This window comes from Pollachius pollachius (assembly GCF_949987615.1).
Source record: "Pollachius pollachius genome assembly, chromosome: 19".
Lineage (NCBI taxonomy): Eukaryota > Metazoa > Chordata > Actinopteri > Gadiformes > Gadidae > Pollachius > Pollachius pollachius.
Window position 1 is genome coordinate 9,654,728 of NC_136952.1, and position 12,639 is coordinate 9,667,366.

A 12,639-nucleotide genomic window follows, 5' to 3' on the forward strand; every position below is an offset into this window, starting at 1 on the left:
GTGGGTGTGTGTGTGTGTGTGTGTGTGTGTGTGTGTGTGTGTGTGTGTGTGTGTGTGTGATGGGGTAGTGCATGTGCATGTTCTCGACTGGGTGATGCAAATTACTCATATCTTCCATTGCAAGGCAAGGAACCAAGCACAGAGCACTCCATTAATGCAAATTAGCCGTGCAGTACCTCCTGATAACCAGTCGGCGGCTGAGCTTCAGGGAATATTCTTATTAACGGGCTTGGTTTGAGGATTCAGAGTCGGCAATCATTGCTGCCAAGACCTCTATCTTATGGCTGTCAAATAACCGTCTGGAGGGACATTGTGTGCATATATATATATACTAAACGTACACAAACCTGTCCCTTATAACTTCTGCCACTTATAGAGCAATATGAATAGCTCTCTACAGGAGTGTGAGAAGATTCCATGATCCTCTGAAGTGTGATCTTTCCAGCGGTGGTGACATGACACATCCACTGTCTATGGACCACCTCTTTCCTTCTCCTGTCGCTTCCAGTCACATCGTGGAGCAGGGGTTGGGTGGGGAGGGAGGGGGGGAGGTCCCGATCATCATGCTGATCTCCTGGCTCCTCTCTCTCATGTCCTGCCCTACCCTCCACCCTCCACCCTCCCCTCTGCTGCTCTCCGCACTGTGGCTCCAGTGGAATGTGATGACCATGTGCTGGACAAAGCCCTGAATTCACAGCCTCACCGCCCACTCTGTGAGCCTGCTGCGACTGAACTGTCGTGTTATATACCCACTAAGCTGCTTCTGCCGTGATGGTCAGGGCAAGCCACATCGGCCATGAATAGCTTGTTTTTTTGTGTATCACCACCCCCTGCAACACCACCGCCATCACCAACTCCAACATCATCACCTCCACTTCCAACAACAACACCCCCACCACCAACACCACCTCCAACATCATCACCACCAGCCCCAACAAAACCATCTCCACCACTGCCACCATCATTATCACACATCAACACCACCTCTGACACCATTCCCCATCACCCACCACTAACATCTACTGTCCAAGCTACCAATAGTTCAACATCTTGACTGTTCAGTCACTGGGGCTGGTGTGTTTGTAAAGAGGTTAATGTGCCATGCTTCACGTGACTTAGGGAGCAATTGGAAAACCAGAGGTGTTTATTTGAATTGCCATTGGTATCTAGGATTGACAAGAACTATATCTCCAGTTAGGCAAACAAAAGAAAAAGTCTTCTTTGCTAAACTAGGGTTAGACAGAAGCTCTAGACAGAGGGTGAAACACAAACAGAGGGAAGGAGCACAAGTCAGCGACCTGAAGATAAAAAGGGCAACGATGACTCAGGAAAAAAGGAACATCTTACTGGCTTCAGTGTTTAATTCCCTCAACTAATGGCATTTTTGGCCGTGACTCAATTAAAAGTAAGTATGCGTGTGCTGAATTGACTGGAGTAGAATGTAGCTTACCCAGCAGGAGGTAAGAGCATAATCACTCGCACATGCTGCAGATGAGCCAGGTGACAACAACTGAGTTCAGTGATCCAATAAACACAATCAGCACAAACTCGTTTTTACAGTACAGAGTGTTCGGATCACTTGGTGAATAAGGAAGCCTTAACAGGGTGAGGTAACGACGGCAAAGGATTAGCAGAGGTTTTGGTCCTGGTAAAGTGGAAGAATACATGTATAAGTGTGTGCACATAGCGTGTCCGAGTAACTTTAAGGAGGCTTGACCATGTTCTGAAGTGGACTCTCTTATATGATCCACCTCAGGTTCAAATAACCTAAGGTTTTCATGGAACTTATTTCTCTTCCTTTGTTCCATGAATGTGTTAGTTACTGCTCTTTCTACTCTCTTGCTGATTTTCATTGCCATAAGGCAATACGTACACATGAGCTTATTTGTTTTCAAACAGGTATTTAGCTCGGCAAGGTTTGGTTACATGTTCGGCTTTCTCTCCTGTGTTTTTCTCCAGGTGTGGCCGCCCTCCTCATAGCCAGCCACCATCCACAATTCATGAAAGGTGATCAATTTCATCACAAAGGCCTGTATGCTAGGGGTGGGCGAGAGTAAAGTGAGAGAGAGAGAGAGTGTGAGAGAGAGTGTGAGAGAGAGAGAGAGAGAGAGAGAGGGAGGGAGAGAGAGAGAGAGAGAGAGAGAGAGAGAGAGAGAGAGAGAGAGAGAGAGAGAGAGAGAGAGAGTGACAGGCAGGTGATACAACTATTGTTTGAACACCAGCACTTGGAAGACCAGATGAGATATTTTCGCCTGCCGGAAGCTTTCAGTGTTGCTATGGGGGGAGGGGCAAGTGAAAACAGAGAGGCCAGAGAGGCAACCAAACAGGAAATGTTTTCATTGGGTGTGAATGGTGTTTAGAAGGCAAATCGGACATCCTTCCCCTGTCTATTCATACCTGATAAGCGGGTGACATGGTCAGGTCAATCGCAAAGTTTGAAGGACAATGTCAAGGCTTAAACGGCGTGTGGGTGTGAGTCTTTTTTGTCTGTTGCTGTGAGGGTGTGTGTGTGTGGGGGTGTGTGTGTGTGTTGTCAATGGGAGGGAAAGTGTCTGTTTGTATGCATGCACACGTGCAGTGGGGGCCCAGTGGATCCCAAAGTTGTTTATTTCCAGGGCTAAACTGTTGTTCAGGCAGTCTAGGTTACCCCATAACACACATTGACCAAATACTGAAATCCAAACCCCATGTATACGCCCTTCGTCGTTACCTGAGATCTCTTTGGCTCTAGGTTCAGTCATTCTTAGCGTCTCTTCTGTCCAAATGCCAGTCTGTATCAATTCTCATATGGGGGCCATGGTAGGACAAATCCATTTGAGGTGTCAAGTACCTCATATTGGGATTATGATACCAGCCCCTTTTAAAACCACCAACATTGTCCGGAGAAACACTGCATTACCTTTTCACGAACAGATCATAACAATCGTAGACATACTCACTCACTTTCAGGAAGTGGTCTTTGTTTTTGTTCAGAGAACAACTGTATGAGTCAACGTTTAGAAGTGGTTGCCAGGTTTACAAATAAGGGTCAGCTTTTGGTAGCCAAAATTTGTAGAATGCTTGATCTGACGTTGTTACTTGGTCATTACACCAAACGTCTTTATCATGTTACATTACATTACATACTATTTGTTTTTGTGATTTGTTAAATACAAACAACAACGTTAAAAACAAACAACTAAAAAAGGAAGCAATTTCCGAACTCCTTCTAAAGTGAGTAGTCCATAAGGCACTATGTATATATACATAATACACACATTTATAAATATTTCGCTCATGCACGCTCTGGGCTGGGGGGCCCCGAGGACCCTCAAAACTCTATTCAACCGAGTGGAGGAATTTCAAATTGGTGGCATGGCTTTCCGATACTTTTTCTGGGGTGTATTTATAGAGTCTGAGGTCAGGGAAGCATAGTTGCGCATTCGGACGTGGCCTTCTTCAACCTCGCCATGTTAAGTGATGCTAAGGCAACTCGGTGGGGGAGGGACAGAGAATGGACATGTCATTCCTTTCTAAATCTAAACATCTATGTTTATGACAGTAGTTGCCGGGCCCGCTGTGAGTAGCCCTGCTATCAAGCCCAGCCTCCTCACTACTGGACTTTGTGGACATGCCCGCGATCCAGCTAAATAGTCATCGTAATCAAGGGAACATGAATGGTGTTTTCTTGCATTAATAAACATAAATCAAAGTGAGGAAACTTGTTGTGTTGTACGCAGGATCAGCTCTGGTCAATGAACGTCATCCATGACATCATCAAGAACCTCGACTGACTTAAGGATTGGCGTGCCTCAGCCGGTCTGCTGTCGAGGATTCTGACACTTGTTGCAAAGCAGTGATGCTGTGTTTTTCTAGTAAAAGCAACAGACACCCAGGAAGCCAATCACAGCACACTATCGTTGAATGGCTCACAGTTTGCGGTGGAAGAGCACCCAATTGGGAGGAGCCCTCTGAGGACATGAGGACATCACCCTCCATAACAGAAACAAAACTAAACCAACTTAATGATGTCATGCTCTAAACAAAAAGTATTTCCAAAAATGCTCATCAAAAGGACTAAACAAGTCAATTTTTCCACTGACTGCAGTGCATTCAAAATAAGCATCGTTTGCGGCATGTTATTCATAACGCCTAGACACATGGTACTTTTTATGTCTTGCCAACTCAAGCAATGTGTCAAACATTGCTCCATTCAAATCTGGTGATATCAGGAATGAGGCCTTGGTACCCTTCCTCTGGCTCCTCTGTGGAAAGCAGGCTATCATCTGTCTGTCCACCCCTGCTGAACAGATTAGTGTAAATGATACCCATTCCCACAGGTAGGTAACACAACACAGATTATTATTCTGTGCAGCAGTGTCTTGCGTGGACTCTTCCTGTGGCATGAATCATTGAGCAGGGCACTGTAACCCACACGGCCCGTTATCGCACGCCTAGGGAGAGGGTCAACTTTGCTGTTGTCTTTTCTGGATAAACATCGGTGACGCACTCTTAACTTATAAATCATAGCTCCAAATACCGCCATGAAGTGGCTTAAAACTAGATTCTTAAACACGTTCAGACAGAATGAATAAAAAAATCTGATTGTAGTCGTAATAAACTGTAATCTGAACATGAGTCAAAGCCTCCAAGCTATGTGGTCAGCTAGCTCAGGTCGTAGAGAATAAGAACGTCATGGGAACAAACTATGCTTGACCTGCTTGTTCGGTTACACATAACCCTTTTCAAACCATTTATAAGGGCTGATCTCGTAAATAAACCGTTTCTAACCAGGGAATAACAAAAAAAAAGGCCCACTACAGAACTAGAAAAAGTTAGTTGTCGTTACAGTGACAGTTAGGAATTTTGTATATATTCTTCAGTAAAGTCAGCGCACCTGCTCACAATGAATCCTTAAATCTCATCCAACAGCTTTACTCCTCTCCCATTGTAACCCGTGGCAACTGCTTCTGTGTCAACAGAAATCTTGGACAGCCTATGCTGCTGAGTGCAGCCTAGTGTTTCTCCACCACCACCACCACTACCATTGGCTAGCTTGAAGTTGAATGAATGGCTTGAAACTCTTGACCTATCAATAATGCACGAGAGTGTACCTTTAATGCGTTCTTGAGCTCATTTCCAGGTGAGCGCGACTAAGTGGTGGGACACGCCGAGCTATTCAGAACCGGATTTTATTTAGTTTTGGTAAGTAACAATTATTTCCTTTGCTTCTTAGTTCATTGTTCGACTGGTAAATCTGAAACTCAAATCATGTCAAATAATCAAATGAAAATTAATGAATGTAAATTGATTTGGACTAGAAGTCTATTTAAAGGTTTATGCTTAGAATAAGAGTAGGCCTCCTACAATGTTAGTATTTTTTATTTTGTATTTGTCACAATAAAATAGAATATAAACCACTGTGTCAATAGTAAAACAGATAAGAATCATGCATATCGTCTGCACTCTTCATTTGTTCAAGTGAAATACATTAATATGAATAACTATGAATATTGTAAGAAGGTCTATCACATTTTTAAACATTCTTAAAAAAAGTATAAATAACTTAATATATTTGCAAAACCAGGGGAATCAAATCCAAAGTCACGATGGAGCTCCTGGGATCCACCCTGACAGCCACGTACGCGCGGCCCAAAACCAGTCACTTCCTGCCCGCCATCTCCACCATGGCCTCCAGCTACCGCGGCACCCAGCTCCCCCTCACCTTCAACCCCGTCTCCCACCAGTGGAGGAGCAACAACTACCTCCGGGCTGGCAGCGCCATCCCGTCCATCCGGCAGGGGAGGGACGGGGACCTGGACCTGGTGCGCTCCAACACCATGTACCACCCGTCCAACAGAGCCATGCTGAGCACCCGCTACACGCCCGACGACTGGTACAAGTCCAACCAGAGCAACTACCGCGAGTCCGAGTCGTCCCGGAACAGCGCGGAGCGGCTGCGGAAGGACACCTTGAGGCTGATGCAGGACCGCGAGCAGCTCACCCGCCGCACTCAGGAGTACACCAGCAAGAACATTGGGGAGCGCCTGAACGACATCGTCTTCTGGAGGTCGGAGCTCAACCACGAGATAGACAACATGGTGACCGAGATCGCCGCGCTCGCCGAGGTCAAGAGGAGGCTGGAGAGGGCCCTGGCCGAGACCGAGGGACCCCTGCAGGTCAGGGTTGTGTCTACAGGGGCGAATGTGTGTGTATGTGTGTGCGTGTTGGCGTCATATCGAGTGTCTACCTCGATGGACTGTGTACTTTAATACGCCTGTATGGGTAACATCCATCAACGACCCCTTCGCAGCCCAGCATTGCATTTGTTTGTATAATTGATGGATCTATGGACCGAATGGACCTTAACTTGCCATTCCCGGCAGTTTGGGTCCTATAGATCGGTTAACAACAGCGCAAGGGGCTCCTTCACTGTTGATCAGGTCACATTCTGTCCGGTTTAAGTTACCAGGCAACCTTCTACAGGAGGCATCCAGGTAATGTGTTGTTTTTCCCTGAATACTTTTGGGCGTCAAGGTTGTGTTCCACCTGATCTGGCTGGAGAGATGGTGATACCCTGCATATCCGATGACAGGGGGAGTTTGCTAGGACCCAAACGTCAGAATATCAATTAATCTTCTTCTTACCAATGTTTTTCTTTAAGTCTTTATCGGACCGCTTTCACTCGTCTAAAATGAGGGGTTAATCAGTCTATTAAACCTACCCCTCACCTCAAGGAACTGTAATAATCTCCTATTTACTCAAAGCCTTTACCCCAAAATGACTTAACCTAAAGGGATTTCATCACTGAACCTAAAGGCTTTCTTCACTGCTCTGCGATTTACATCCCATCACAAATTCTCTGATTTAATCTTCCCAGCTTCCCCTATACCTGCACAATTCCCAAGCCTGTAGTTTTTTCCAAAGCCTGATTAAGGTTGATAAAGTAGCCATAGGGACATCCATATATCAAGTTTCCAGTCTGGTTCTGCTGCCCATTGTATCAATTTTCTGAGGCAACAATACATTTGATTTCACTGCATAGGACTGTTTGAGATATCGCTCTGTGATGTGCTTGGGACCAACACAGAAGACTCTTTGCACTGATCAGTATACAGATCTGTGTTCGCTGATCTTTCCCTGGTTGGCAGGAGATCTTCACCTGACTTGGAGGATTGATTTGTCAACAGGTATCCCAAGAGTGTCTCTATCACAGAGAGAGGCGGATGTCCATTGACCTGGTCCATGATAATGTGGAGAAGAACCTCATCAGGGTATTATCCATATATCACTTGTTTTTGAGTGTCATTGGTTTGAACAGTGCAGAGTTCAATAATCTTCATCAAAATGATAAATGTGTATCTGTTTTGTGTTGTGGCATGCAGGAGGTTGAAATCATCAAATCCTGTCAGGAAAGAATGAGGAGGCATCTGGACAGAGCCATCGCTCAACTGGCGTGAGTCTTGGACCAGACATACAGGGTTTCAGGTTCTATCTATACGCATCCGTTTATTTCATGTTTGAATCCATCCTTTATCGTATCATATATACAATCCTCCCAGAAATGAACACGGTTGAAATAGCTCAGCTCTAACCTACTGTAACACCAAGGGCATTCAATACACTTTTACAATGGCGGCGACAAATTTAAGGAGCAATTCTGTCGACATACCAGCGTGCCTTTCAACTGTGGCCCGTGCTGCGTGGGTTAACCCAGGTCAAACCGAGCTGCCCAGCATGAGCTGGAGAGGGATCTGAGCGACAAAGTGTCAGCCCAGAGGATAGATGACAGGTGTCACCATCTGAGGAACACTTCGGATGGGATCAGCTACTACAGAGGAGTCGACAGGCTGGACCCCTCGTGAGTTCCCCGTCAACACTGTGATGGTTTCATCAGTTTGCGTATGCAGGAATAACGTGTGATGGCTTGAGGCATGTTTGGAATATCAGCGGTGAATGGACACAATTACAGACAATTAATATGACAAAAACAGTGGATGAATGTTTCAATGTTTCAATTTATACTTTAAAGAGTATGACTTAATTGATGAATGAATCAACCCATTAATCCAGTGATGTACAGTATGTATGTATCGATGAATGTATAAATGAATGCATGAATGAAGGAACTGGTAACACTTTACAATAAAGGTACATTAATTAACAATTCATTAATATTAGGTAAGGTAGTATTAAGCAAGTAGCTATATAATAATTCTTATTATTGCTATAACTAATTTGACTGGTTAATTGATGTACCCCTATTGTCAAGTATTACCAAAGAACAAATGAATACATTGATCAATTAATCAATTAACCAATTGAAGAACTAATCAATGAATATGCAGATGATTGAACACATGAATGATCAATCAACCAAAGATTCAATCAATGAACCATTCCTGTGCAATAGTAATTCTAAAACCTCCTGCCAGGCTCTTAACGGTGGATACAAGCTGTGTCTCTGTTATTCTGCTCTGTCAGCCTCTCCCTACCAGAGTCCTGGTCCAAGTTCACCGATGACAACATCCTGCAGTCCCAGAGCCAGCGAGCTGCCTCCCACAAGCTGAGGGATGAGATCGAGGTTCTGCTGAGCACCACGTCCAATGACATGTGGACCCAGTTCAACAGCGCCAACGTAGCCTTCACCAACCGCATATCAGAGATCGCTGACACTAAAAACAGCCTTCAGACACACCTGGCTAAGGTGACTTGATTAAGGTCTTGTAGAAGTTTGCTTATACCTCTTCAGTGACCTGGCTACGTTGACTTGAAATGGCCTTGTGGACTTGGCTGAGTCGACTTGACTCGGATAAGGTCTCTTGACTTAGTTAAGGTGTCTTGACTCGTTTGAGGTTACTTGACTTAGCTTAGATGTCTTGACCTCGCTAAGGTGAGTGACTTGATATGGCTAGGGTGGAGCTCTCACCTGTTGAGTCACGTGTCAGTGTCAATGTCAATGACACTGTCGATGAACTTATTTGTGAATTTGTATTCACAAATTTTCCCAACCTAATTCCCATTCTATTCAAATGTGTGCATCAGATTATATTTTGGACTATGCCTTTAAAGATTTTGGGAGGGAAATTGGCAGGGTCTTTGAGGCATTTACTAGTTAGTACTTCATGGATGGCTTTGGCCTCTATGAGGGTTAAAACAGCTATATAAAACCTTTGCAAAAAACAACACATTCAACTAATTATTATGAAATATAAAAGATGTTCAAGGCTTTCAAGTGCATCCAAGGATTTCTTTAAAATATAGCAATTATAGCAATCATTAACTCTTCGAGGATCTTGATGTCTTAATGACTGAACTCCTATCCAAAAAGTCTAATGTTTTGCCTGGATTTAACCAGTGCTAGTTTATTTAAGACTACACTAGATAACATACCATTGGTATACCAAAAAATGCTTTTACACATATCTTCATTTACTTCACTTCTTCAGGCCTTTTCTCTATTCACCACCAACTGCTGAGGTAGACAAAAAATACATACTCAAAACTGGTTCTTGAGTCAAGTAACAATAAACTGGAAAGAAAGGTCTCAATTATAAATGAAAGATTGCCATGCCAACACATGGTGTTGTTACCCTAGCTTTTAAAAATACATCCGTATTGTTTTCATGTGCTGTGAACACTGTCCAATAAGAGAAATCCTAGAAGAATGCATTGTTCTAACGGTAAGAGTGACGGGACAATGCAACTGCAGTTAATAAACAACTTTGGCATGAAATACTACGAGGCAGTGCGAGCTGTCAGTTTATTAACAACCTGAGCAGCTGCTAAACCAATCAGCTGATGTCTGGACAGCCAAAACTCTGAGGCTAATTAAACAAAGAGGCAGGAATGTAACAGCTGATTGAGGATCACCCGCATCACTCATCGCCCGCAGCAACGTAAAGCAGTTTTTCTAGTTCTCCGACTTCAAATCTGGCCAGCGCCTATTTTGGCTCGCAGACCAGTTCCTTATAAACTTGACTTACGGTGTGTGTCCAACTATGTGCACTCAAAATGTAGCGGGGTCAAAAGTATGACACTAGGCCCAAGAAAGACGATTGAAGAACAATACTAAAGTAAAAAAATGAAAACTTGTACCTGAATGCTAAAAAACGCCCTGCTCTGGAGTGGCTGGAGGCTGCCAGTCAATAATCTAGTTAGGGATCATGACACGCACTAGCTCAACCCGTTCTATTTATTGTATGAGGGCCCCTGTCCAAAGACGGGATTCTTAAACAGACACTTTGTTGATTTGTGAGTGCTATATTCTTCCCTGCTCCACAATGAAAGCTATTGTTCTGGGAGTTGACTTTTGAAGGGCTTATGGGGTTTGAAATGAGATCAGCTGTTGGGCGGGTTCATTTGCTGAAGAGCAGCTGTGATGTTAGTCACACGGTCTTTAATAAAACCTGGTTGGCTCTTAAGGGTCACTTAGGAGTGCAGGGAGAGGTGCTTATCTGGAATCACATTAAATCCTCTGAGTTAGAGGCAAGAATCTGACACTGTTAAGTATCTGACACGGTTCAGTACTCCTCGTTTTTGACCACTAAAAACCACAGAGTCGCTGACTCGTCTCCTTCTTGTTGGCATCTGTAGACCCTTCAGGAGATCTTCCAGACGGAGATGCTGATCGATTCCCTGAAGAAGGCCCTGAGGGACAAGGAGAACCCACTGAAGGTGGCCCAGACCCGGCTAGAGGAGAGGACACGCAGGCCCAACGTTGAGCTCTGTAGAGACAACCCCCATCACAGGTCACTCACAAAGCTAGTTAGATTAAACTCCACACCATTTTTGCATAATAAAATTAAGACATTGGGGTTATGTTTAGAGCGACGTCAATTCACGTTGATAATACTTTCAATGGTATATATCGATAAAATGTTTGGGTTACGGTTAGGCCGACGTCATTTCCCTTTAAAACTACTTTTCTGCGCTAATAGCCAGTGTGAGCAGGCTCCACTTTATTGCTCGTCCTCTCATGATCATAACATTGTTTTCTGGTTCATTTCCCTAACAATCTGTCTCCTCCCCACTGCTTAGGCTTGTGGGCGAGGTGAGGGAGATCGAGGACACCATCCACAAGCTCCGGGACAGGCTGATGGAGGCCGAGTCCACCCTGCACACCCTGGTCAAGACCAAGGCGACTCTGGAGCACGACCTGTCCATCAAGGCCAACTCCCTCTTCCTGGACCAGGACAAGTGCATGGGCATGCGCAAGACTTTCCCCAGCACACCCCGACTGGTGGGCTACACCTAATGGCCCCCGGCGCCTCACAGCGACCCCCTAGCGGAGATGGGAGACCAGGCACTGTTGGTGACCCCACACACTGTGCTGTGTTAAGATTGAAAACAGGTCTGCAGTCCGCATGGATGTCCTTAACTCAGCCGGCATGTGACGTTGTTGAATATGTTGGGTGTTGGGTCACAAATGGGGACCTTAACTGGGGATGAAAAACGGCTTCAGCTCAGATATTTGTATATTGAGTGATTTAGAGGTGGTAAATGTGTTAACTTAACAGGTTCCAAGTGGTAAAATAACATATATGAATAACAGTGGCTAGGACTATTTTGTCATGGCATTACCCGCACTTGGTAGCAAGTCATTCTAATGTACATTTAGAATTACATTTGAAAAAAAGATTACATTAAAGACAATGAAAAAAGGATTTGATATATCTTTAATTAAGCAGGTTGCAAACATGAAAGGGCCCCGGTCATGATGAAACATAGCACCATTGGCTTTATTTATTATCACTGACTTTTGCAGTTTAAACCGTGATTAAAGCAGCAGTGTTGACACGGTCAAACAAGCGGTTACAAGCGTTCTTGAGCCACGGTTTGTCCTTTGACAGAAAGGTTGGGCGGGGGGGTAGCAAATGTAACAACCAAAGTCTCAGAGCATACAAGCCCGTGGGCCCGGGGGCCCATGTTAGCCCCGAAAGTGTTGATGTAGAGAAACAACAAACACAAACTCATCGTCGACAGCTAACTCACACATCTGGAAGATCTGGTTGCCTGGACTCATGACCTGGGTTTGACCTCCATGACCCATCACCGACTCCAACCGGACACAATAAAAAGTTTCTCTCTATGAGCCTTATTCACCTGGCGGCCATCTTGGCTCTAAACGCTAGCTGGGTGGGGAGAACTGAATGCGGTATGCGCCCCCCACCTAGATAGTTTAGAATTAAGATGACCGCTAGGTGAATAAGGATGAGGAATTTAGGTTCTTTGTTCCCTTTGAGTGGGGGACTTAAGAGGCACACAGGGATTATCCTATGATTATCCTTTGACTGACCCATGTAGCTATTAGTTATATGCCTCCCTGGTATATTGTAGGGATTACGGTTATGGTGTGTAAAGAGTTGGCCCGAAGGTGGGTCAATATAAAGAGAATGTTTGAGCACTAGAAATCCCACACCTATTTGTGAGCTCCACCTTCATGCCTTCTCTCCCATGATGTGTTCATTTTGAGAATCTGCCAAAGTTCAGAAGGGGAAGTATGGAGATTCCAATTCACACCCTTAAAATCCTCTTCAAACAAAGCATCTGCGAGCACACGCACACACACACACGCACGCACGCACGCACGCACGCACGCACGCACGCACGCACGCACGCACACACACACACACACACACACACACACACACACACTCA

General features: G+C 44.8%; 1 protein-coding gene across 1 annotated transcript; it reads left to right on the forward strand.

Annotated features, from left to right (window-relative positions):
- Positions 1–5,588: 5,588 nt before the first annotated feature.
- Positions 5,589–11,236, forward strand: tekt3 (tektin 3; the record flags this gene model as incomplete). Its single annotated transcript, XM_079757307.1, has 7 exons — positions 5,589–6,158; positions 7,170–7,253; positions 7,365–7,435; positions 7,697–7,840; positions 8,464–8,686; positions 10,576–10,730; positions 11,020–11,236. The coding sequence occupies 7 exons, from the start codon at positions 5,589–5,591 to the stop codon at positions 11,234–11,236; spliced, it is 1,464 nt and encodes a 487-aa protein (XP_079613433.1).
- Between the last annotated feature and the right edge of the window lie 1,403 nt (positions 11,237–12,639).